The following is a 25,368-nucleotide window of genomic DNA, read 5'->3' as shown; positions in this document are numbered from 1 at the left end:
TACTTTGCGATTACAGAGCCCCAGCTTTAGTCCAAGACCCTCCGGTATTCTTAGGCAAGTCATATACAACTCTTTGAACCTCAGCTTCTCCCTATGTAAGACAGGGATAAGGAGAGCATCACAGCCTCACAGAGTTGCTCTGAGAGCTAAATGGGATTATGGATATAAAGACTAAGCACAGCGATTAGCACACGATACGAGTTCAAAGTTATTTATTATCGTTCTGTATCTACATGTTCTTTTCTTAGCATCTTAAATATATTTGAATTATTTTCTTTTCAGGCTAAAGATTAAAGAAGTACTTAGGTACTCTATCCTCATCAGCGTAAACACAAGCCAGGACATCTGTGCACCACGTATGATAAAACGCACGTCGTACTGAAAGCGTCCATTCCCTTGACCACGCCACTCAAAGTGCTGCCGCGGCAGCATCGGGACTCGCGCTTTGGATCTTGCCATAGAAACAGTAGCCATCGTTTCCCCAAAGAAAACTACTTACTTCTTTCTTCATCCATAATTTTAAAGCAGCATGCAGTGCCTTCACTCCCTGTACCAGGTACGTTTGAGGCTGGAAACCGTCTTCTCTCAGCTCTGTGGGAAGGGAAGCGGAGCGGGGAAGGGAGTTACAACGGAGAAAAGGGCTAACTTCAGACGCTGAGCAACCACCGACTATCAGAGTGCGTAACTTCCAAGTTACCAGAGAGGAAAAAAAGTGAAACAAAAGGCAAGAAAGAAAAAGAAATGGAATTACATTTAAGCATAGTTGTACTAGGTGCTCCAGGCAAAAAGAAGCTCACACAGTGCTGAGGAAGAGACAAATCATGAAATAATGTCATATGGATCGACTCACGTGAACTCTAAAAACGGAAAACATTGTGCTATTTTCTCACTTGTGACAGAGGTGATAAAACGGAAGAAAAGGATTATCACAAAAGTCAGGACAGTGGTTCTCTCTAGAAGGGAAAGTGGGGGAGCGGTGGGAAAAATAACTGGACGTTTCAAACGTCTTGGCAAGGCTGTTTATGCTCTCCAGGTGAGCCTTGTAATTATTTAAACTGTGAAGCCCGTGCACTCTACACAGTCAGTGTGTGTTGTCTACACAGTCAGCTACAGGCATGACATATTTCATGATTATAAAGGTAAACACACCACACACACATGCGCATACCTTTTCCGAGTCTTTAAACCAAACTAATTATCTAAAACTCACACAAAATGTATTCTATTTATGTATGATATGGTCTAAAATTTGGGTAAGGTGAACCAAAAGCAAAAGGTTTTACTTCTGTCCAGTGGCTAATTTAGTTACACAAGTCCAAAATTAGTTCACTGCTGTATTATTACTGACACTAAACACAATTAAGTTTCATACAATCTATCCTCATTTTACCCATCATATAAGCCTAATAACAGTCTGAGAGCTGGTAACAGGCCCCGATGGCAAGTTAAAAGGTCAGGGGTGAAAGAACATAATGTGGGGTGACAAGACCACCATTCCCGCTTCCAGGATTGAATGCCTAGGATGATGAGCAATTGGTACAATGGCCACTTGGCCCCAGCCTTAGTGGGATTTGATGGCCTCGCTCGTGTTGCCGGCTATCCTATCCCATACTGATCCTGTACTGATGAAATAAAAATATTTAAAAACTTGAGCTACCAATATCCGTTTATAGTAAATCTTTTTAAGTCTTTAATGTACAGGGCCATGTTTTCAATCAGACCTCTGTATTTCTGAACTCTCAATGGCCTGAAACAAAGGCTAAATCAATATTCTAAGCAATTTGCTGTTTGTGGGTGCAAGAGGAACAGCAAGATTTTGTCTTTCAGATAAATTTTTTAATTTGTTCCAAAAAGTTGATTGATGAACCTCTCTTGGACTTTAGGAAAAAATACCACTTGAGGCGCCTGGGTGACTCAAATGGTTAAGCGTCCTACTTTGGCTCAGGTCATGATCTTGCAGTCCGCAGGTTCGAGCCCCACCCTGGGCTCTCTGCTGTCAGCATGGAGCCCGCTTCAGATCATCTGTCCCCCTCTCTCTCTCTCTGCCCCTCTGCTTGTGTGCTCTCTCTCAAAAGTAAATAAACATTAAAAAAAAAAAAAAAAGAAAAGCATCACTCGAGGGCTGGGTGTATGTTAGTGAGAAAAGACGGAAAAAGACTCTGAACTTTCTGAGTACTGAATTGCCAATCTCTTATCTGGAGAATTCAGTAACAGGGTTTTATTTCCAAAAACCAAGGACATTTATAAACATTTTTATAAGTACTTGTAAGTGTTCCTATTTATGTAGGCTTCTACTACCCAGTACTTTACTGGAAACCACACACGGCAACTCTATGTATGGTCCACCGGGAGATTCCTGCAGTCCAGACATCAAGGCATACTCACTGAAGATGAGGTGGGGCTCAGCCTCACCAAAACCTGAAAACACTCAATGAGTCAGGGATTTAGGATTAGGATGCATTTCTGGAGACTGGTCTTGTGGAGAAAGCACCCATTCCTCTTCATCCATGGTCTCCTTCCTCCATCATATATATGACGGTATACCTGCACCACATTAAGACATCTACCTCCACTGCTGCAAATGTGGGAAGGAGCCCTACTGTTCTTTTTTTCCTTTCAAAGAGAGGGAGGTTGTGGGGTGTGTGTGTGTGTGTGTGTGTGTGTGTGTCTTGAAGAAAGAAACATAAATGAGTTTTATCATTTAATTCTGTGCATTCTATCCTGGGAAATTACTGATTGTTTCTTTTCATTTTACCTTTTATTCTTGTGCAACTTTTAAATGGAGAAAGAAACAAATGTTTAGAACAGACTTTACCGTTTATGTTTTTATCTGTTTTTCTGAGAGTTAATTTTTTTTTAATGTTTATTTATTTTTGAGAGAAGGCAAGTCAGGGAGGAGCAGACAGAGAGAGACAGAGGATCTCGACAAGGGGCCTGAACTCACCAACCATGTGATCATGACCTGAGCTGAAGTCAGACACTTAACCCACTGAGCCACCCAGGCGCCCCCTTCTGAGAGTTAATAGCACAATTTACAAACTGACTAGAAAAGTCAGACAACACAAAAACCAGACAAACTGTATTGTCATGAGCACAAGTGAGAACATGGATAAAAGTAGACATGACAATCTGTGCCAAACTTGACTGCTCAAAGATTATTAAACCAAAGATAAAACACCAAAATATGAAATTCCACATTAAAAAAGTTGCTTCTAAGATTAAATTTTTTTTAACATCTATTTATTTTTGAGAGACAGAAAGAGACAGCACAAGCAGGGGAGGGGCAGAGAGAGAGGGAGACACAGAATCCTAAGCAGTTCCAAGCTCTGAGCTGTCAGCACAGAGCCTGACGCGGGGCTTGAACCCACAAACCGTGAGATCAGGACCTAAGCCCAAGTCGGAGGCTTAACTGACTGAGTCACCCAGGTGCCGGGTAGCTTCTAAGTTTAAATAAAAGAATTTCTCCTTCCCAAAAAACATTTTTTCAACAACAGACTCATAGCTTGACATTCAGCTGTTTTGTGCTAACAGGGACCTGAAACTGGCCAGCCTAATCGTCATTAAGGGCAATCAGGTGCTACCTGATTCTTTCAGGACATAAAAAATTCACATTACAGTAACAGTCTCTTAGCTTAAACTCCATTTTTGTGAGGGAGGCCCTTTTACATGCCTGACAGTGTGTGCAGGCTACTAGAGTCCAAGGTGAAATGAACATTTTTCAGTATAACCTATGCTGTTCTGCTACAGCTCTTCATATATCTGATTTTTAAGGCCACGGACTAGAGACTCCGATTTGCTAAAAAGGTTCTTGGCAGGGAGAAATCGTGCATTTCAAAAGCCAAATAGGGGCAACAGTTACACCATAATAAAAAAGGGCCTTTCTCTCAGTGGCTTTCAGTGGAATTTACAAACATCATACATCATAATGTGAAGATTAGTAATTACCTTTCAAGGTTTCCAGCAAATTTTTGGCTACAAACCAACATATGGCTTCAAAGAAAGGGAATTTGAAAAGATCTGGTGTTTTTAGCCTTTTTTCCATCTCATAACACCTAAATAAAATTTGAAGAAATTTAGTATTAATATTAGCATTTCAAAGTTAAATGGAGGCAACCAACTCAAGGAAAATAAAAGCAAGCAGGCCACAACACATAAGCCCTATCAAGTAGGGTGTATTACTAAGCACTGCTTCATTTGAGTAAGAATGAACTGTGATCTTATCCAGGTCTGACTGACCGTAACAAAAGTACACTGAAGAATAACACCGGTCTTCCAGAAGATCAGAACCTCGGAATTTGTATCCCAGTTTTGGTAGAAGGAATTTTATAAGGGTTCCACCGTAATAAGTAAAATAGTATGCTTAGAAGAGAGCTCCCTGTGTTGGACAACACTGCAACACCCACTCAGGGAGTTTTCTTCAGGCTCTACTAAGCATTCAGGTTCAAGGACACAATCGGTGCTGGTCAAGGTGAGAAGACAGGAACCACAGCTTGTCACAGTGTCAGTCTTCCGTGGGAGTCCTGGCAGCAGTCCATATAGCCAGGAGCCATCTTTCCCCCAGGGACAGTTCCGGTAAAGAAACAAGATTCACATCTGACAGGTGTGTAAGGTGCCCTGGCTTAGAGCTTCCTGACCCGTAAGAGCCAGTATTTCTGTAGTAACTCCAAGGACACATAGCTTCCAAGTTCCCCGTGGGTATGCCAAATTACAAGAGTCACCACTTTCAGGAAAGCCCAAAGATATGGCTTCCTACTAGGTATCTCTAGTTCTCCCAGTCGTGATGCAGTTACTCAATCAGAAATCATTTTACCATAAGCAGTGAATGTAGCCTGGTAACATTCTACTCTCTTCAGGCTACCAAGGGGAACAGAGGCATCCAAAGGTCAAATTCTCAGAGAGAAGGGGAAACAGCTGCTAATCCTTTACCCACAGCAAAACTAAAGCAGGTGTTCAGCAATACTAACCTAGAATTACTTTCCCCCAGCACCGTCACACCTGAGCCTGAGGGATTTGGTTCATCTCCCTTATTGTAAAAACAGTCAAAGGAGAGGACCCACCCATTTTTATAAAATTTTGAAATTCAGGGATACATTTAGTCTCAAACTGAATAAATGATTCTTTTTGTTTTTAGAGCTGAAATACATCGAGGAACCTTCCTGACAAAATTTGAAGATAATACATTTGTTTAAAGGTCCTATTTCTAATAATTTCTCAGGGCCTTTCTTCGTGAGATTTCAACTAAAATATATTGCTGAATTTATTTTTTGGAAACTTTAAAACAATGCCCTATTTAAGAAAAAACAAAAGATCCTTTAAATTACTGATGACACAAACCTGAGCTGCATGCCAATGTTAAGGTTGTGCAGAAAGTTCCCTCCAAAAGCCATACAGTCCTGAGATGTGAGCACAGCATGTATCCACCCTGAAATAGTTAAAAGAACATAAAGCCGTGATCTTTCAATATTTAAACCAAACAAATGTGCTATCTATCTGGGAGACAAGAAACTCACAATATCAACATCAGTTTACTTCATACTCCGCCCGAGCTAGAGAAGTTAATGTCTATTATGATCTACAGATACATTCATTTAAGTATCCATTAAATGCCTATTATATGGCAGATTCTGTGCTGAGTTGGAGGAAACAAACGCATCGATCCAATCAAATAAAATCATGGTACAGGATAGGTGATGGTTTTTGTGGTTATTGCCGTTTTCGTTTTTTAGTTTAAAAACACAACCCAACTTCACATTGAAGATTTTACACCGAGAGTAGTCAAATGTGGCTAGAATGAGCTGAGCACATGTCTATGAAATGAACCTGGGACTGGCTGAGCACGTCCCTCCTCTAGGGTCATCCTGAAACGAGTGGTGCCTTAGGGACTAAGCAGAGGAGCAAGAGTAGAACTCAGCTGGAGGCCTGGCTCTAAGAAGAAAAAGGTAGATCACCCCCATTTCATTATGGAAGGTTATGGTCCTATAAATATAAATGGTGACAATCAAAATGAGGTCTTTTTTTTCCCCACAAAAATGTTTTGAAAGTAAGAATCATTTCTAAGAGATGATGCCTAACTTTTGAAAGAAATATGCATATGCTGAACATAAAGCCTTGATATAAATATAAATATATACACACGTTTGCACGTAAAAATCAGCTACTAAAATAGAACCCATTTTCTTTATATTTTTCATTTTTTGATCTTTCATCATGCTGCAACACAACATGAAAAAAACTCTTTTCATTAAAAAATTTTTTAATGTTTATTTATCATTGAGAGACAGAGAGACAGAGCATGAGCATGGGAGGGGCAGACACAGAATCTGAAGCAGGATCCAGGCTCTGAGCTGTCAGCACAGATCCTGACGCAGGGCTCGAACTCACAAACCAGGAGATCATGACCTGAGCCGAAGTCGGACGCTTAACCGACTAAGCCACCCAGGTGCCCCGAAAAAAACTTCTTTAAAGACTTTCATGTGGTGCCCATTTGTGTGCTCAAAGGCACACAAAGCCTTGAGCTTCACCCTGAAATCACAAATTAGAAATTTTTGTCAGCTACAAATTCTATATATACATCAGTGGTTCTCCACAGAGGCAGCACTGTCTATAAAGGATGTTTTGGGAAGTTTGGAGGACCTTTTTTGATTGTCTCAGTGATCAGGAGGCACTACTGTCATTTCATGAAGGAGAGCCAGGGATGCAATGAGCAGGCCACTCCACGCAGTAAGAAACTGTCCTGTCCTGCACTAGTCAGGACTCTCTCCTGGGCACTCATACAGGTACAAAATCTGTCATTAACTGTTGAAGTCTAGAAACTGTAAGTCCATTATATATGTAAACAGTATTTTTTGCACATTTGGCACAATTTCCCAGGAATACAACCTACTCTGTAAATTGAAGGAAAGTATAGTTTGTTTGAAAGTTTATCAGCTGCCAGCTACCCTGGAAAAAAGCAACAGTCCCTACGGTAATGGTTCTCAAAGTGTGGTCCCCTGACCAGCAGCATCAGCATCAACTGGGAACCTGTCAGAAATGCAAATTCTCAGCCCCCCTTCCCAGATCTACTAAATCAGAACTGCTGGGGATGAGGCCTAGCAATCTGAGTTTTAATAAGCCTTCCAGGTGATTCTAATGCTCAGTGATATCTGAGAACCATTAATCTACACCAATGCTGAAGAATTTCAGTTGCCAATCATACACTTGTCTGAACAGGCACATATAAAATTGTATTTTACTATAAATTACTTTTTAATTTCTTCTTTCTATTCTAGTTAGAGCACTACATTTTGGGGGAAATTATTGGTTGCTGGAGGTTATATCATCAAAGAATATGAATTCAAGATTTTGAAGAGGGCATAACAAAATATTTGTTATAAAAGGGTGCCCTGGGAAGAGGATTGAAGGGAGGAGCTGAACCCACTCACAATAAAAATATTGATACTCATTGAGATTTCTAAATTCTGGCAGTTCTAGGCATTTATTCTTCATTTATTCAATACATATTTATTATTATATACACCAGAGGCAAGGCAACAAAGCCAGACCTGCGGCGACAGATCCCTGTGAACTCTGCAGCCATTAAGGAAGGTCACCCACATCAGAAAAACATACTTCTCAAAACCACTGGCTTGGAGAGTCCATACCCTGCATTCAGTCACAACTCAAAGTGACTGACCTGATACCTATACTTGAGGTTATAGCTAAGGCTGGTATTCAATCCCTTCCCAGGGTCCCTCAAAATATACCCGCTGTCTCCAGAATGTCCCAGGACAGCAGCCCAGATTCTTAAAGCAGACTTGGCCTTCGGCAGCAATGTAGAGCCGACTAATTAAAATTGAAAGGGTGTCATCAAAATTTCAAAATTTTGTGGAAAGGACATTACAATGAACATATAAAGAAAGTGAAAAGATAAGCCACACAATAGGAGAGTCACCTGCAAATCACATATCTGGATATATCTAGATCATATATCTAGTATACAGAATAGATCAAGAACACTTAAAACTCAACAATAAAAAGACAAATAACCCAACTTAAAAATGGGCAGAGGATATGAATAGACATTTCTCCAAAGAGATACAAATAGCCACATTAAGCACAAGAAAAAAGTTCAGCATCACTACTCATTAAGGAAATGCAAATCAAAACCATAATAAGATACCATTACTTCACACCTACTAGAACAGTCAAAATAAAAAAGATAATTACAGCGTTGGTATAGACGTGGAGAAATCAGAACATGTGTACATTGCTGGTGGGAATGTAAAATGGTACAACCATCTGGAAAACAGTTTAGCAGTTCCTCAAAAAGTTAAACGTCATAAACTGTATGACCCACAATTCCATTACTAGGTATATATATAACCAAAGAGAAATGAAAACATAGCTCCACACAAAAACTTGTACACAAATGTTCAAAGCATCACAATTCATAATAGCCAAAAAGCGGAAACAACCCAATGTCCATCAACTGACAAATGGATAAGCAAAATGTGGTATATCTTTATCATTTGTCCACAAAAACTAATGAAGCACTCATGTGCTACAACATGGATGAACCTAGTAAACATTATGCTAACTAAAAGAAGCTAAATACAAAAGGCCATGCACCCCGCATATTATATATGAAATGTCCAGAACAGGCAAATCCAAAGAGACAGGAAGTACATTAAGTGGTTGCCAGGGGCTCGGGGGGATGGGGAATGCCAACTAATTGGTACAGGGTTTCTTTTTGAGGTGATGAAATGTTCTGGAAGTGGTATGGGTCACAACTTTGTTAATCTACTAAAAACCACTCACTCTTATATGTTAAAAGGATAAATATCATGGTTTGTGAATTTTATCTGAATAAAAATTAAAATGAAGGCAAATGACAAAAAACACAATTCTGAAACAGGTCCTAACTACAAGAGAAGCCCTCTAACGGACAAAGCAGTGAAAAGTCTAAAATCAGGATTATCTCTCAGGCTATGCAAAGCTACTTTCCAAGCATGTTAAAGCCAGAGGTTCTAATAAAAAGCCAGCTTCATGTGACTGAGTATCAACCATGGGGTACGGGAATGGGATTAAAGCCTTACCTGTAGGAACAAATAATGTATGTCCCTGCTTTACCACACATTTGTAGCACTTATCCACTTTATCTCCAAAGAACACCTCACTCTGGGTCACAGATGAACTCCAAGACTCATAGAGTGCCAAGTTTTCATCTGTTGGTTTTATCAAATAGAAAATCTTCTCACCCTAGAAGGAAGCAATCACACACACTATTTTTGAAGAAAAAAAAAAGCACCATTCTTAAGACGCCCTACAGTGATGCAATTTTCCAGTACAACGATCTAAGTTAAATTACATAATTATCAGATTTTTTAGGCTCAAAGGGACACCTTTCACAAACCTGATCAATAGCTCTTGCCCTTAATAAACATCTTCACAAAAGCTAAAACTCCTCCTCTCCCCCGTCAAAATCCGAGCAGAAGTCAGTAAGACAGCATCGGAGAAGCAGTTAGAAGAGAGGAGGGTAAAGAATCATGAACATCTTACTGATCTCATTTTCAAAGTATGCAAGTAAATACATGTTAACAGGCCCAGGTCACAGAGAGGCATCTCTGCGAACTCTGCCCTTGCCCCTAAGATCTACGATATGATTATTTTTAAAGGCCTGTAAATAAACTTCATTTCATCAACTAACCCTTTGCCTTCTCCTAGAGAAAAGGAACAGAAGCTCAAGGACACAGCATCAAATACAGTCCAGAGCATCACAGATGCACAGGCATTGTATATAGATGAAGATGTGGTTCTCGACCAGCACTGTCCAACAGAACTGTGTGTGATGATAGAAATGTTTTTTATCTGTGCTATCCAATACACGAGTCATAAGCCACATGTGGCTGCTGAGCACTTGAAATGTGGCTAGTGCAAATAAGGAACTGAATTTTAAATTGTATTTAATTATTATTACTTAAATTTAGCCACGTGTGGCCAGTGGCTACTGTACCAAATAATGCAATTCTAGCTAAAGCAAGGTGAATATAAGCTGCCAAGAAAAAATAGCAGCTTTGTGGGCATTCCCAATTTATCCAACTAGCTGTCCTGGCCTGCCCTTAAGATCAGAAGCAATTACTACTGTAATTTTGCTATAATCAGGTATTTGATTCAGGGATTAACTGATCATTGACTAGGAGAAAGAGGAAACAGAGACAAAAGGCTAAAAGAGACCAACTTATAAGATGGAGACAAAAAAAAAGGCATCTAAATATAAATTAAAAACTCATGGTGGCCCCTCCATTACTTGAGACTTAAAAACCAACAACATAATACTTAAAGGTAAAATGATAGATCCTACTTAAAAAGCACAAAAACTTCCCTCTTTACAAATGTCATTTATAGCAAACGAATGCATTCCTGGAAAAACAAGATTATGTGTTTCTGGCAATAAGGGAACAGAGAAATATACCAATCTTACCCAGAGGACATGGTACCAAACTGAAGTTCCCCCAAAGTCAATATGGAAATCTGTGTAGCTGTCTTGAACTCCCATTAAGCAATATTTCTGAACAAATGGCTTGGGAAAAACTGAATCATCTGGCCAATAATTTTCCACCCAGGACAGTTTTCTGGCTATATCAGGGACCTCCACCAATTCAGACATCCTTTAAAAAAAAACAAACACACGCATATACATATACCCACGTCATGCAAATGAGTTCTTAAAATTTCATCCCCCATCTCAACCCAAACCAAGAAATTAACTGGAACTCAAGGTTAACACCAATAAAGTTTAAAATTCATCGTATTTCTAAATATTCTCTGTGTGTGCCAAAGCAAAATGCACAACATTGCTATCACTGGACCACTTTAGAAGTAATAATTATAGTTCTTACTAAAATAAATGTATCATTTAACTACATTCAGCTAACACTGAGAAGACTAAACCAAAATGTCCAGAACTACTCACTTTGTATCTGAAAATTCAAGGCTGATCACATTTAACACTTTTGGTCTGTTAGGATTCATGAAGTATTTAACATAATTGTGAAGTGTCATTTTGCTGTCTGCCTGCCTTGCCACATCAATGACATCTATCACTTTGTCACCACCTGCAGAGAAAAATTATAGTCTTATTATCGGGCTTAAGAGTTACATCAATAGATGCCCTAAACAAAAATATTTAAAAGACCATATTCACTTCAGCCAGCTATAAAACTACATAGCCTAGACAAAGAATCTGCCGGTATTCTTGCTTTTTAAGTCCAACTGGAACTTTTGAAAAAGGGGGCAGTTTTTGAGGGAAAGAATAAAGCAATGAAGACAGAGTTACTCATCAACACTGAGTGTGAAAACCTAAATGTTTACAAAGTTTTCCATATGCTAGTGATTTTTCGTGTGCAGCTCATACTGACAAAAATGCATTCTATTGGTACGTGCAAAGTGCACCACATGCTCGGATTCTCCATTTCCTCACGCATAAAATGAGCGGACTGACTTCCTCCTTTTGCTTCTATAACTTCTTTGAGAAGTATCTTCTATAAGATTCTATCATTTAGAAAAACCAATCAGTCTCTGCGGAACTAGTGAGCAAGGTAACCACAACAGACAATTTCTGCTTGCCAGGTAGGGTCTCCTCTTCTAATATTCTGCTTCAAGAAAAAAGCCAGTGGTTAGGAAGCAAAAATCAGTTCCTACTAGTGCATGTGAGAGGAGTTGTGAATTGGGATTAATTTATAACTTTCCTATAAAACCATGAGGTGTCGCCTGCACACCAGTGCACTGTCCCCCCGGGAAGCATCACCAGTTCTGCAATGTGCTACAGGACAAGCGGAATTCAAAACACGGCAATAACCAATCTGAAAAAGAATTCAAATAAATGCCATTTTCTTACTTTAACTTTAAAGTATTACCTAGTAGACTTTATTTCATACTTCAGAGGCAATACGATTGTTAACCAAGGCATCTTGCAGTGCTGAAAAGGAAGCTATCCAGTCATTTGAATATTTTGTCGCTAGCCACTGACTCTACAGTGCTATTTATGCAAACAGGTTCAGGTTAAACCTCAGCCTCATCCCCTGATTCATCAAATAACTCAAAATTAGCTGAATGTGAAGTCATGACATTTCACCGGGTTTCCTCGGTGAAACAGTTATCAACAAAAACTGTCAACCAGCAGCTCAATAAAAGAAGAAGTCCTCAGACATTTCAGACTCAGGAGACAATGTATCACAGTAAATGTACAATTCTGAGTCAAGGGAGATTTGAGATCTAACCCTCAAAAAATCTCTATCTACAGCTGACAAGGAATGAGATCTACAGAGTCAGTTTTATCTATAAATAGCATGATGAGAAGGAACAAAATGACTGAAAATGTCAAGAAGATGGCAAGACATAAATGGTTTTCCCTCCTGTTTCTTAAGCCTTTCTGGGCCTCAACATCACAAATGGAGTCCATACATCATTAAGTGGCAATATCATCAAGTCGTTAATATAAAAACAGCCTTGAAAATGGTCTCCTCTTTTTTCTAGTCTTTCTCTACACACAGGAGGCCACTACAACACCAGGACCCAGAGATTCCTCTCTGAATGAACCCGTCTGGCTTCCCAGTGTCTTTCTTAGTATTTACAGTTACACCTCAGTTACGGTTTTTCCTAAGCAAGTACCAGAGAATTTGATGACAAAAAAAAGCAGCACGGTGAGCCTGAGTAAATAAGAATAGATACATTGTTTCATTCTGTTTTCCTGGTAATTGTAGGTCTGCTGAGAAGAAATAGTTTTCAATATAGGTGATACTGAATTTCACTTTTCCTGACCCAGAAAACTGAACTAAATTAACATCTCCTCACTTAACTTCTCATGTTATTAGGACAATACCACTATTACTTTTACCGCATTTTCCCAAGTACTTAAAGGAATCAAGTGCGTACCTACATAGCGTTCCACATCCATGACTGAAAAAGCAGGTGGAGGGAGCCTGAGTCCCAGGTCATCTAATCTGGGGACCATGATAGGAACTTCAAATCCATGTTTCTCCAAGTATCTTTGTGTCAGCTGGCTGCCATGCATCTTTACAATGATTTCATCGGCACTAAGGAAAACATAAGGATAAAATGTCATCTTTGTTGTTAAGTTCAGTTTTAAAAAAATAGTCTGGTAATGGGTTAATTCATACACTGCATTATTGTCCATATCAGCAGTTCTCAACCTGTCGTACCGAATTCTCCATTCTATAAAAAATGTTTTTATAAAGTCTCTTTTACTATCCTAAAGTAAAATTCATAATTAGTCCAATACATATAATTGGAAAAATACAGATGTATTGTATTAGATGCCTTCACTAACACAAGAGAAAAAAATTACAGGAAAATATATATATTTCAAGATGTAAATGTTTAGGAAAACTATGCTAGAAGAGAGAATATAATAATAGGGTGATTACAATTTGTTGTAATGAGTGGCTGAATTTAAAAAAGTAACTAGATCAGAAGCCACTCAACACAAGTCGTGTAGGAAATCAGAAGAGCAAAAGGGAAGGGGCACATCAGAATAAAAATTAGTGTCAGGATAAGTAAAACAGATCAGATTCCATCTGGCTATAAAATTCTACATAAATACTTGTCAGACATTTCAAAGTCTCATGGCCATAGAACAATTCACTGCTGTCCTGCACAACACAGGCAGACTGGCTCTCACAGTCCCTGCCCACTGAGACAAACGTCCAGAATGAACTCCTGACTTAAATTATCTGGTACCACAAGTATTTCATAAGTTCCAGTAAGCAGTCACCTTAAGCCACTAAAAAAGGATAACCCCACACGCCCTCTCTGATGATTAACACTCCACAGGCATTACACTTAAGTGTGGTTTGCCCCTTTTCACTGTCCTCTCTCTTGCCATAAATTGAAGATCTCCTTAAGGGAAGTTCTAGATTTTATCTCCCAATTGCTCCCAGAATGCAGCTGCCGTACATTCAAATAAGTGCAACCCTTGCATTATAGGTTAGATCACAAGAGTTTCCATTTACACAACGAGACCTTAACCGTCTTGATGTCATCTGTGGCTTAGCCGTCAAAGAGAAGACAAGAGGTACCAGTTCTCTGAATTACTGGCTCTGTCCACCCTCTCAATAAGAAAAGGTCGGTTTGAGGCTCCCCAAAATGAGATAGATTTTTCCTGGATAGTCTTACATTTGGAGGGTGTAGATCTCCTTCACCGGACTCACTGAGTTCTGTACTACCTTCTACTCCCCCCCACCCCCCAGTTTCCCTCCTTCCCCAACCTCTGACAATCAAACACTTCCTTGAACTCCAACCTAAAGGAGAATTTCGAATCACTTGTACACCCTGATCTTTAACGTTTGGTGTTTTACTTCCCTGGTCGATCAAAAATACATAAACACAAGTGCTTAAAAACACAGTTTTTTTTTAAACCTATTAAAATCTAGTACCTGCAAGAGAAAAAAACTGGTGACAAACTACACATGTATCACAGAGGGACAGTTAAGTAAATTATGGCGAATATACACAACTGCATACTACACAGCAGTTAAGGAGGGAGGTACATTTTTGTACACATAGAGAAAGACACAAATGAAATATAATAGAATTAAGCTGCACATCATTTGCATAACATAACCCCACTTAAAAAATTAGATGCATATATATTTATATATTCATACATCTATATACTAAAATACTTTATTTTATTTATTTATAAGTTTATTTGGGGAGAGAGAGAACACACACACATGAGCTGGGGAGGGGCAGAGAGAGACAGAGAGGGAAAGACAGAATTCCAAGCAGGCTCCACGCCATCAGTGCGGAGCCTGACACAGGGCTCAAACCCACAAACCATGAGATCGTGCCCTGAGCCGATATCGAGGGTCAGATACCTAACCAACTCAGCCACCCAGGCGCTCCTAAACCTAAGTATCTTAAATGTAATTATGTAGACAAAAGGCTTACACTAAGTCTTAAAACAGGGGAGGAGAAAGATAACCCATTCACTTTATCTTATACACTTGGTGTGTTAATCACATCAAGTATGTGTAATTTAACTAATTATTGTCACTCTCTGGTTTTAAATGATATGAAGGTTTACAAGAGTTAAACAAAAGAAAACCAAAGACCTTTAATTAATGGTAATTACAATTTAGACATCTGTGACCATCTCCATAACTTGCTCTCGTTAGTGATTACTTTGGCAGAGAAGCCACCGGCATAGCCAGGATTTTTAACACTATTCTTTTGGGTCACAAACCTATTCGAAAAAAATAAAAGCTATGGCTCCTCTTCCTGAAAAATGTACATTCACATACTGACACTGAACTGTTTATACAGTTGTAAGAAACTCACATGCCTCTCTGAAGCCAGTCCGTAGGCCCAGGCCGGAAACTCTGGCCCTAGACTCTGAACCAATCAAGGAAAACAAACATTCTCCTAACCCCTTTGAAACTGAGAAAAGAGAAATGTTGAGACTAGGGACTTTAATATCACAAAAGTCATGTGGAAACCACTGTGGAAACCTCAGTAGACCTGAGGGAGCCAACACGAGGCACGTATCCATTCTAGGTTTCTGGATTAAGGGGAAGGGGACAGACTGGAATGTAAAGGCTGTAAGGCAACGTCAAGGGTTTTATAGTCACAGGATCTGAAATGATTCCATAAGAGGCTGCACGTGATGTTGTGATTTAAATTTAAATCGTGCTTCCCCTCTTTCACAAGCCTGGATATGATCTGTGTAAAAGGCTATTAAGCATTATCACTTTAAATAGATGTCAGGCAGCAAGCAGGAAATGATCTCAATTAGCATGATTCAAAGCTGGATCATACTTTTGACTCTCTTTGAGCCACAGATAAGTCAAACACTTTCCATTAACTTTAAAAAATCAAGAAGCCTAGTCCTGGTGCCCCCAGAGAGGCCAAGCCATGGTTATGGGTCCCTCTGGTAGCCCTAGGGTAGAGAGAGAGATGCAAACTACCTAAGAAAAAACCCAAGTTTGAAAATCAGAAGAGATGAGGTAAAAGAGAAAGAGAAGCAGCAGCTGTACAGCAGAAGGAACCCAGCACCAGGCTTAGTGTATCTCAGAGTTTCTGGACAGAGATGAACAGTGAATATATTTTTATAAGGTGACCCACTACACATATAGGACACAATAGTTCGTGAAACTGCACTTACTTATTCCTGTTGCTAACAACATGCCGATATTTTCTATTTCATTTATAAAAAAAAAAAAAAAAGGTAAAAATCTGAGAATAATGGGGTTGCAACCTGAAATTCGAAAACATTGCTTTAGATAATGTCACGTTACCAGGTAACACTCTGCAATTGTCTTTGGTCACAACAAGTTTCCGTACCTTGGGAAGACTCGAGAACGTAATTCCTGAACAAAAGTCCTGGTCCCAGCCTGCACTGGTTTGGAGCCATCGTCAATTTCGGTGTAGTCATGCCTGTGCCAGTTCCTCCTCTTTTTCACTGGATTTTCAGATTAGAGAAAGAAAACAGTTTTGGTAACTGGTGACACCATGCACTTTCTAAAAGTTATATTCTATATAATCAGAAATAACAACTGTTTAAGTACAAACACACTTGCTTTTTAATGCATTTCCACGCTGAAGAGGTAAATTTTACTTTGTGTAATGCTGCAATTATAGGCAATTAACTGTGGATTTTTAAAAATCTTTTTATTTCAAAAAAATTTTTAATGAAAACAAATTCAAATTAGCAGGTGGAGTCCATTATAATAGCCACATTTACACATACTATAAAATATCACAATTATTTTAAATCATGACTTTCACTAGACCATTAAATCATAATATGGTTTTTACAGATCATCCAAGTCATCCTCTCAGGATAGGACCTTTGATCCCATATCGGAAATTTATTCCAACAGCACAGCTCCCTTCTCTTTTATGTCAAGATCTATTCCCAAAATAAGCATGCTTACACTGCCACAAAAGAAGAGCAGGTGGCTACATCATAATTAAAGGAAAACAAGAGGAATGACAGAACAAATAACTTTATGATTAGTTCTAACGCTAAGATCCTGTGATGCTACAGCTCTGGGCGGCTACGATCTTCAAGAGTCACGGCAATCAAAATCAGTAGACTTGGATTTGACTCCTAGTTCAGCCATGACTTACTCCACAACCTTGGGCAAGTCACGGAACACGACTGGGTCCAGTTTTCTCAAGTGGAAATGAAGGCAGGAGGGCTGTGTTTCAAACTGTGTCAAGAAACCCTTGATAAAGCGGAAGATGGAGAAGAGGCCGAAAAGGGAACTCCAGACCTCATTCTGCTTCCACCAGGGCAGCACCACATACGTCCCTTTTGTTGCTATCGGTGTAAGATGTCAATTTTCTATCTTTTTTTTTAAGTTCGAAAATCACTCTTAAGCCTAAAACCTTCATGATTCTGGGAAATGTACTGAAGTCTGCAACCAGCTTAGAATGCATCCAAAAAAAAAAAAAAAATGGATACACAAATAGACAGTGGGATAGTTACACAGACCGCAGTAAAGCAAATAACGTAAAATGTTAATAGAGTCCTAGATGGTGAGTTTGGAGGTACTTCCTGCAAAATTCTTTCAACTTTTCCTGTATGTTAGAACAATGTCATAATAAAACATGGGGCGGGGGCAACTCTATGAATCTAAGTTATTTTAAACCTGCACCTTACAAAGATCATAATAATACAATAATACTGGATCCTCATATGGATAAGAAGTCACACTAAATACCCAATAGGGGAGGAAATAAGCCTTATTCATATCTAAGAGTTTAAAACAAGATTCCCAAGTAATTCGTGGCAGTCAGACCCTCAACATGGAGAAGAATAAATCCCATTTTTTAAAAGTCTCATGAGAAAAACTGAGAATCTTAAAGCAACCTTCCTAGAAAATACCATTTCCTAATATCCTTCGTGTGTTATTTTTTTCTCATTTAAATTACTTGTAAAATTCAAGGGTGTTTCATTTCAGGCTTCTGTTCTACATCTATATAGATTCATAACCCCATTTTATTTTCAACTGGGATCATGATATTCATCCTGCTTACCTTTCTTATTCTATCAGGAGCATTTTCTCATTAAATATTCAAAAGCAATTTAAAGGCAGCCTAGAATTTTAAGACGTAGATGTAGATGCATCATTTTATAATCCTTTTTTTGATTCTTAAGCACTTAGCTCATTCCGAATCTTTCTTCAAACAAAGTTAAGATTAATATTCATATACATAAATCTGTTTCCCTCATTAATTCCTCAGGATAAATTCTTAGAAATGCTAGAAGAAAGATTCAATATTATGAAGATAGTTGCTACATACTGCAAAACTGCCTCCAGAAAAGCAGTAGGTGACTCATATTCTTACCAGTGTACCTATAAGCAGCAGCCATTTCAAAACCCTGGATCAACAGTGAGCATCATCATCATTTAAAAAAAGAAAAAGAAAAGGCTGCCCATCTGATAAGTAAACTATGGTATTACAGTGTTTTAATTTTCATTTCGGCAGAACAGATTAGAATTAGAACAGATTTGGGACTGGACAGCTATGGGCTCAAACCCCAGCTCTACCAAACAGCTACGTGAAAGAGCTGGTTAGATAATATTTTTCTCACATCGAGGTGTTACAAATACCAAAGGAAATGACAGAGGTCAAGTACTTCTTAGCACAGTGTCCAGGGCATCCCATGAGCTGCCAATTACTTCTCTTTCCTTTTAAATAAGCAGTCTTGCATGATGTTAACAGAATGTTATAAATGTCCTGTTAGGCCAACAGGCTTAACACATAAAATCAGCCACTGCAAGACGCTGGCTGAATATCTGAGGGGAAGGAATATTCTAGCAGTGGTCCTAGGGAGAGAAAATGTTGAGTTTGGCTTCCATGTGCCTGAGGAGCACTGAGGTATGTATTTAAGTATTGGGCTTTTTTGATACTTGCCCTTGAATAGAGTTCCTGATTCCCATTAAAAGGGTCAAGTCTAAATTCACTATACCAAGTGGGTATTATACTGACTAATAGTATCTATAATAAGAATTCCCAGGGAATTCTGAGAAGACAGAAGCCCTAGGTAGCCAGCAAGAGAGGCTTAACAGCAGAGGGAAAGAGGCCAAAAGGGATGACCCAAGTTGAGGGTGGAGGGTGAGGGGGTGGGGAAAATGAGCCTTAGATCAAGATAAAACAAATTACTGGATCTTGGGCATTTTCCCTGTGGGTATTCAGAGCTGGACTCTTGCCCAGAAGATAACCAATGCCTGACCTTATGTTATTCAAGGATGAGAAGCATACAGGCCAGGGCCAGGCAGTAGTCAAGCTTCTCTCTGAAGCATTGTTATTCAAAGTGCAGGTCGTGATCCATTATGGATTGTGAAATCAATTTAGTGAGGATGACAAGCTTTTTAAAAAATTAAATCACGCAGGAAAAATAGAAAATAGAGTGCAACACATATCATAGTTAACCCACTGGTATTTCATAGAAATTAAATTCAAATTATTTCATTTTGGGATTACATACTTGAATTCTAAACTAAAACTGTTATAAATTTTAGTTCCGTTTCCTTTCTTGAAATAACAACCCAGTATTGGTTATTCCCTCTAAGAATTATACTTGGTCAATAATTATTACAAGTTATATGCCACATACTTCACGGCTATACAAAATAAGAACTTTTAAAAACATTTATGACAATAAACTGGTCAATTACACTAACAATTCTACCAATTTGTTAACCTCAAATTTTATACTGTGTAACTAATAAATGGATAACCTGTAGATTACAAGGAAATATTTTAATGTATTCTTACAGCTTAAATTTCTCAATCTCTTACAAAGAGACTAGATAAATTACTAATATTTCTAACAGATAAGCAGTCAGTTGCTAGTAAGTTTCTCTTAAGTAATTACTTGCCCACAACTTCAGAAAAAAATTTCTAAGAAAAAAATACTAGGAAAAAAGCTGCATTTAAAAAGGTTGGATAGGTTACCTACATCTCACTCAAGTGTGTATCAAAGTATGTTCAGGTAGAGTTTTCTTCCTATTGCAAAATGATTAAGCCTGGTTTTTCCCTCTAGTCTCATGAACACAAAAATGCTAGTATGTAGTCTACATTTTTTACAAAAGAAAGTTGTAACATCCTTCAAAACCTTTTAAACGTTATCCCTACTTTCCATCTGCACAATGACCATTAACATTCCAGTCTATTCTTCTGAAGCATCTGTAAAATATCGTCTTGTGTGTGACGCTGGTATACCCCAGAGGATGTGTGAACTTCCCTGCCTGTGTCCTGCCCCTGGGGCAGAAGAGTGCAGGCAGACACTTGGTCTGGCTTCGGTCTTCCTCAGAATGGGACTGGACAGGGTGTGGCTTCAAGTTGGGCAGGACTCTAGGCCATACTCAAACTGATGACCAAATTCAGAAAACGTAAGTAATATTTTAGCATATTGATGCCCTAATTTTCTCCTAAAAATATAATGCATGTGTGTGCATTAAAGTCTGTCCCAAATATTACTGAAAGGTTTTTTTAATTTATTTGTAAAGAGATAAAAGCAGTTTATATCAGTTTCTAGAATTAGCAAATTTTTCACATTTCTCAAATTGAAAACTTTGAATATATGTCCTTGAATTTGGGGGCTTTGCACTGGCAATTAAGAATAATATTTTTTCATTTAATCTTTTTGACTTATGAAATAATTTATTCAATAATTCAGACAGAAAGTGCATTCTCAGTATCTTCAGAAAAATATTCCTTACAGTTCTTAGTGGATGTAACATAACTAGTGAAAGTATTATTAAAATATTGTCATGTACACATTAAATTCTTTTTATTTTTTAATGTTTATTTATTTTCAGAGAGAGAGAAAAAAACATGCAAGCGTGAGGGGAGGAGGCTCAGAGACAGGGGGGGAGAGAGAGAGAATCTCAAGCAGGCTCTAAGCTGTCAGTGCAGAGCCCGACACAAGGCTCGATCCCATGAACCATGAGATCATGACCTGGCCAAAATCAAGAGTCGGACACTCAACTGAGTGAGCCACCCAGTACACATTAAATTCTAAACTTCCGTTTTTATTTAAGCTTCTAGTACTTACTCAAGGAGGAACCATGTAGAACTGCACAGTTGGGACAGTGATAAAGGTCAATGTCAACAGCATGATGTTCTTCTACACCAACACAGCTAAGATAAAGAAAAATAGAATCAATATGTAAATAAGTTGAAAATATTTACTTAACTGTAATAGATGGTTAGAATTTAGCTGCGAAGTGTACAACAACCTCACCAACAAATTTTGTAGATTCCAGAAACATATGTACAAATGTTATTCTCTTCCCTACACACTTGCTAAATAATTATGGGGAAAAATATGCCCAAATACATGGGAAATGATTCACTATTAACAGTAGAGACATCAGAAATAATATAATTATAAGCCATAAGAGCTCAACCATTATGTAAATGTCACCTAGTGTGGATTCAATGTTTGTGTCCCCCCAAAGTTCACATGCCAAAGCTTTAACCCCTCCACGTGGCTGTATTTGGAGACAGAGCCTCTAAGAAGTAATAAAGACTGAATGGGGTCATAAGGGTGGGGCTTTGATGCAACAGGATCAGTGTCCTTAGAAGAAGAGACACTAGAGAGCTCTCATGCTCTCTTTCTCTTCTCTTCCTCTTCCCTTCCTCCTATATCCTAGCATTCTATTAACCTAGCACTTAGTATTCAGTTAAAAATATGTTTCAAGAAGGAGGGGGGAGAATGATTCGTAGTGAACCAAAACCTGAGAGTTCACCTCCAGCTAACCCACAGCACAGGAAGTGCAAAGGACATACTTCTGGAAAATGGGAGATGATCACAGAGAGGTCTGGATGCAAGAAAAAAGTGAAAAGCTAAAAAAAGTAATAAATATATGGGTAAATTTACATGGAGACTCACTACCGAAAATAATGTCATGTGAGATTTAAAAATATGTAGAGAACTAAAACACATAACAGCACTTGAGTAAGGAAAGGACAAACGGAGTTACAGGCTCTTCAGGCACTTATCCTGGAAGGACAGGAAAGGTGATGATTAACATCACCTTAAGTTGAGAATGCCTATTAGAATTTCTTGAGAGATGACTAAAGGAACGGAAATAGAAAGTATAGCTTCCAGGGGCCCCTGGGTGGCTCAGTGGGTTAAGTGATTGCGGCTCAGGTCATGATCTTGCAGTTTGTGAGTTTGAGCCCCGCGTCGGGCTCTGTGCTGACAGCTCAGGGCCTGGAGCCTGCTTTGGCTTCTGGGTCTCCCTCCTCTCAGCTCCTCCCCTGCTCACACTCTGTCTCTCTCTCAAAATAAATAAAGATTAAAAAAAAATTTTTTTTCAAAAAAAAAAAAAAAGTATAGCTTCCACACTAGAACCGAAGCAGAAATAGAATTTATAAGAATTTATTTTTAAAAAATCAATTCAAAAACAGGAGGGAAAAAAAAGAGGAAAAGAAATAGAGACAGCAAAATAAGATGGAGGTATAAATTAAAATATATGACCTCTGTCATTACATTATATGGAAATGGATTAACCTGTTCCAATTAAAAGCTACAGATTACCTGGCTGGACTTCCCTAGTTATAGGAGACATACATAAAACAGGAATACAGAAAGACTGAAAGTAATAGGATGGACACATAAATACCATGAAAATAGTAATCAAAAGAAAGTACGCTATATTAAAATTAAGCAACACAAAATCTAAAGTAAAAAATATGCGATAAAGCCTAAAACTTTCAGTTCCCCAGGAGGACAATAACAAGAACAACTAACTGTACTGGGAGATTTTGACACCTCTGTCAGTATCTGATGGAATAAGCAGGTCAAACAAGAATCTAAATATATAAGATTTGAACTGCAGGATTAAAAAAAAAAACATGAACTAATGGACATTTATGGAATACTCTACCCAACCTCTCCAGGACACACATTCCTTCAAGCATACATGGACCATTGGTAACAAGCTACCATACACTGGACCACAGTCAAATTCTGAAGGTCTGAAATTAGGAACTCTCTAGCTACAGTTCAATTAAGCTAGAAATCAATGACAGAAAGCTAAATGGAAAATCTTCCATTGCTTAGAAATTAAGAAATAAACTGCTAAGTAACCCATAAGTCAACAGATAATGAAACACTGAAATTATCTGGAAGTGAGCACTAACGAAAATGCTACATAACAAAACTTGTGGGATGCAGAATTTATAAACAGAATATACAGTTTTTTTTAACTATCCCTTACAAAGTAAAGTGTTTTTATTTCTTTTTAATTTTTTTTTAACGTCCATTCATTTTTGAGACAGAGAGAGACAGAGCATGAATGGGGGAGGGTCAGAGAGAGAGGGAGACACAGAACCTGAAACAGGCTCCAGGCTCTGAGCAGTCAGCACAGAGCCTGACGCGGGGCTCGAACTCACGGACTGCGAGATCATGACCTGAGCCGAAGTCGGATGCTCAACCGACTGAGCCACCCAGGCACCCCAGAAATACACAGTTTTAAGTGCATGCATTAGAAAAGGCTGAAATCAATACACTAATAAGCATCCACCTGAAGAAGTTACAAAAAGAATAGCAAAATAAGCCTTAAAACATAAATAGAAGGAATAAAAAAGCAAAATTGATGACACAGAAAACAAACCATGCAACAGAGCATCGGAGCCAAAAATTCTTTGAAAAGACAAAACTGGGAAAACCTCTAGCAAGTTTAAGAAAAACAGGTGACACGAATAACCAATACTGGGAATGAAAAGAGGTAGAAACTAGATTCTTATAAACATTAAAGGTAAAAGAGAGTATTATGCAACTTTATGCTGAAAGACTAGAAAATATAGGTAAGACAGACAAACCTGAATCACAAGGAAATAGAATATTTGAATAGTCCTGTAACTGTTACTTAGTAATTTTTAAAATTGTCCCACCAAAAAAAAAAAAAAAAAAAAAAAATCCCAGTCCCAGATGGCCTCACAAGCAAATTCTATCAAATACTCGAAGAGTAAATAATTCTTGTACTAGAGGAGCATCTGGGTTGCTTAGTCAGTTAAGCACTGGATTCTTGATTTCAGATCAGATCATGATCTCAGGGTTGGTGAGATCAAGCCCCACATAGGGCTCTGCATTGACAGTGCAAGCCTGCTGGGGATTCTCTCTCCCTCTCTCTCTCTCTGCTCCTCCCACGCATGTGCACGCACATACTGTCTTGCTCTCAAACTTGTTTTTTAATTTTTTTTAATGTTTATTTATTTTTGAGAGAGAGAGAGAGTGGGGGAGGGGCAGAAAGAGAGCCACACACAGAATCCAAAGCAAGCTCCAGGCTCCAAGCTGTCAGCACAGAGCCCAATGTGGGGATTGAACTCAAAAACCTCAAGATCATGACCTGAGCCAAAGTCAGGCACTTAATCAACTGAGTCACCCAGGCGCCCCAAACAAACTTTTTTTGTTGTTTTATTTTATTTATTTTGAGAGAGTGTGTGACAGCAGGCGAGGGGCAGAGAGAGGGGGAGAGAGAGGGAGAGGGAGTGGGGAAGAGGGAGGGGGAGAAAGGGGGTGGGGAGGGGAAGGGAGAGAGAATCCCAAGCAGACTCCATCCACCATGCTAGTGCAGAGCCCTATACGGGGCTTGATCTCACCAACCATGAGATCATGATCTGAGCCGAAATCAAGAGTCCCACACTTAACCAACTGAGCCATCCAGGCACCCCCCAAAATAAATAAATTAAAAAAAAAAAAAAAAAAAAAACTTGCACCAGAGGGTAGGACAAAAAGCCTTACTCCCTACCTCATCTTAGGATAGCATAACTTGATACTAAAACTTAGGATGATACAAGAAAGGAAAATTACATACCACTCTCATTTATGAGAAAACATACAAATACCAAGTTTGGCCTATCTCAGGAATGCAAGGTGGTTTTAACACTAAATATTTTAATCAGTGAAATGTGCTACATTAAACAGATTAAAAGAAAAAACTTATGACCATTTAAAAAAATGCAAGACAAGTTCTCAACAAAATTCAACATTTACTTATGATTAAAAAGGAAACAAAACCTCTAAGAAAATCAAGACTAGAAGGATACTTCCATAATCTGTTAAAGGATACCTCTAAAAAATTCTATGCAAATAACATGAAATTGGTCTGAGATTAAGAACAAAAGAAGAATGTCTGAGCTTACCAGTTCTAGTGAATATTAGCTGGTGTAATAAAGTAAGGTTAAAAGGTTTAAGAATTAGAAAAGAAAAAAAAGCTACCATTTGCAAATGTTACGGTTACATATGCAGAAAACTCAAAAGAACCTATACATAAACGATAAGAATCAATAAGAAGGTTGCTAGATATGTTATCAGCACATAAAAATCAATCACATTTCCAT

The 25,368-nt window shown here is 38.5% G+C and overlaps 1 protein-coding gene across 1 annotated transcript in view; it reads right to left on the bottom strand.

The window, feature by feature from the left end:
- The window catches only part of KDM7A (lysine demethylase 7A), an 81,924-nt gene that overhangs the window by 25,275 nt on the left and 31,281 nt on the right, over window positions 1-25,368 (bottom strand). Inside the window, exons 2-10 of the mRNA XM_053218006.1 lie at window positions 21,071-21,156; window positions 16,342-16,459; window positions 12,913-13,073; window positions 10,952-11,093; window positions 10,460-10,646; window positions 9,075-9,237; window positions 5,335-5,422; window positions 3,946-4,052; window positions 500-591 (exon numbers count right to left, since the gene is read on the bottom strand). Of these exons, the coding sequence (XP_053073981.1) occupies window positions 500-591; window positions 3,946-4,052; window positions 5,335-5,422; window positions 9,075-9,237; window positions 10,460-10,646; window positions 10,952-11,093; window positions 12,913-13,073; window positions 16,342-16,459; window positions 21,071-21,156 (1,144 nt within the window). The remainder of the gene's footprint in view (window positions 1-499; window positions 592-3,945; window positions 4,053-5,334; window positions 5,423-9,074; window positions 9,238-10,459; window positions 10,647-10,951; window positions 11,094-12,912; window positions 13,074-16,341; window positions 16,460-21,070; window positions 21,157-25,368) is intronic.

This window comes from Acinonyx jubatus, chromosome A2 (assembly GCF_027475565.1).
Source record: "Acinonyx jubatus isolate Ajub_Pintada_27869175 chromosome A2, VMU_Ajub_asm_v1.0, whole genome shotgun sequence".
Classification (NCBI taxonomy): domain Eukaryota; kingdom Metazoa; phylum Chordata; class Mammalia; order Carnivora; family Felidae; genus Acinonyx; species Acinonyx jubatus.
The sequence above is the reverse complement of the archived record's forward strand: the minus strand, read 5'-3'. Positions and strand labels throughout refer to the sequence as shown.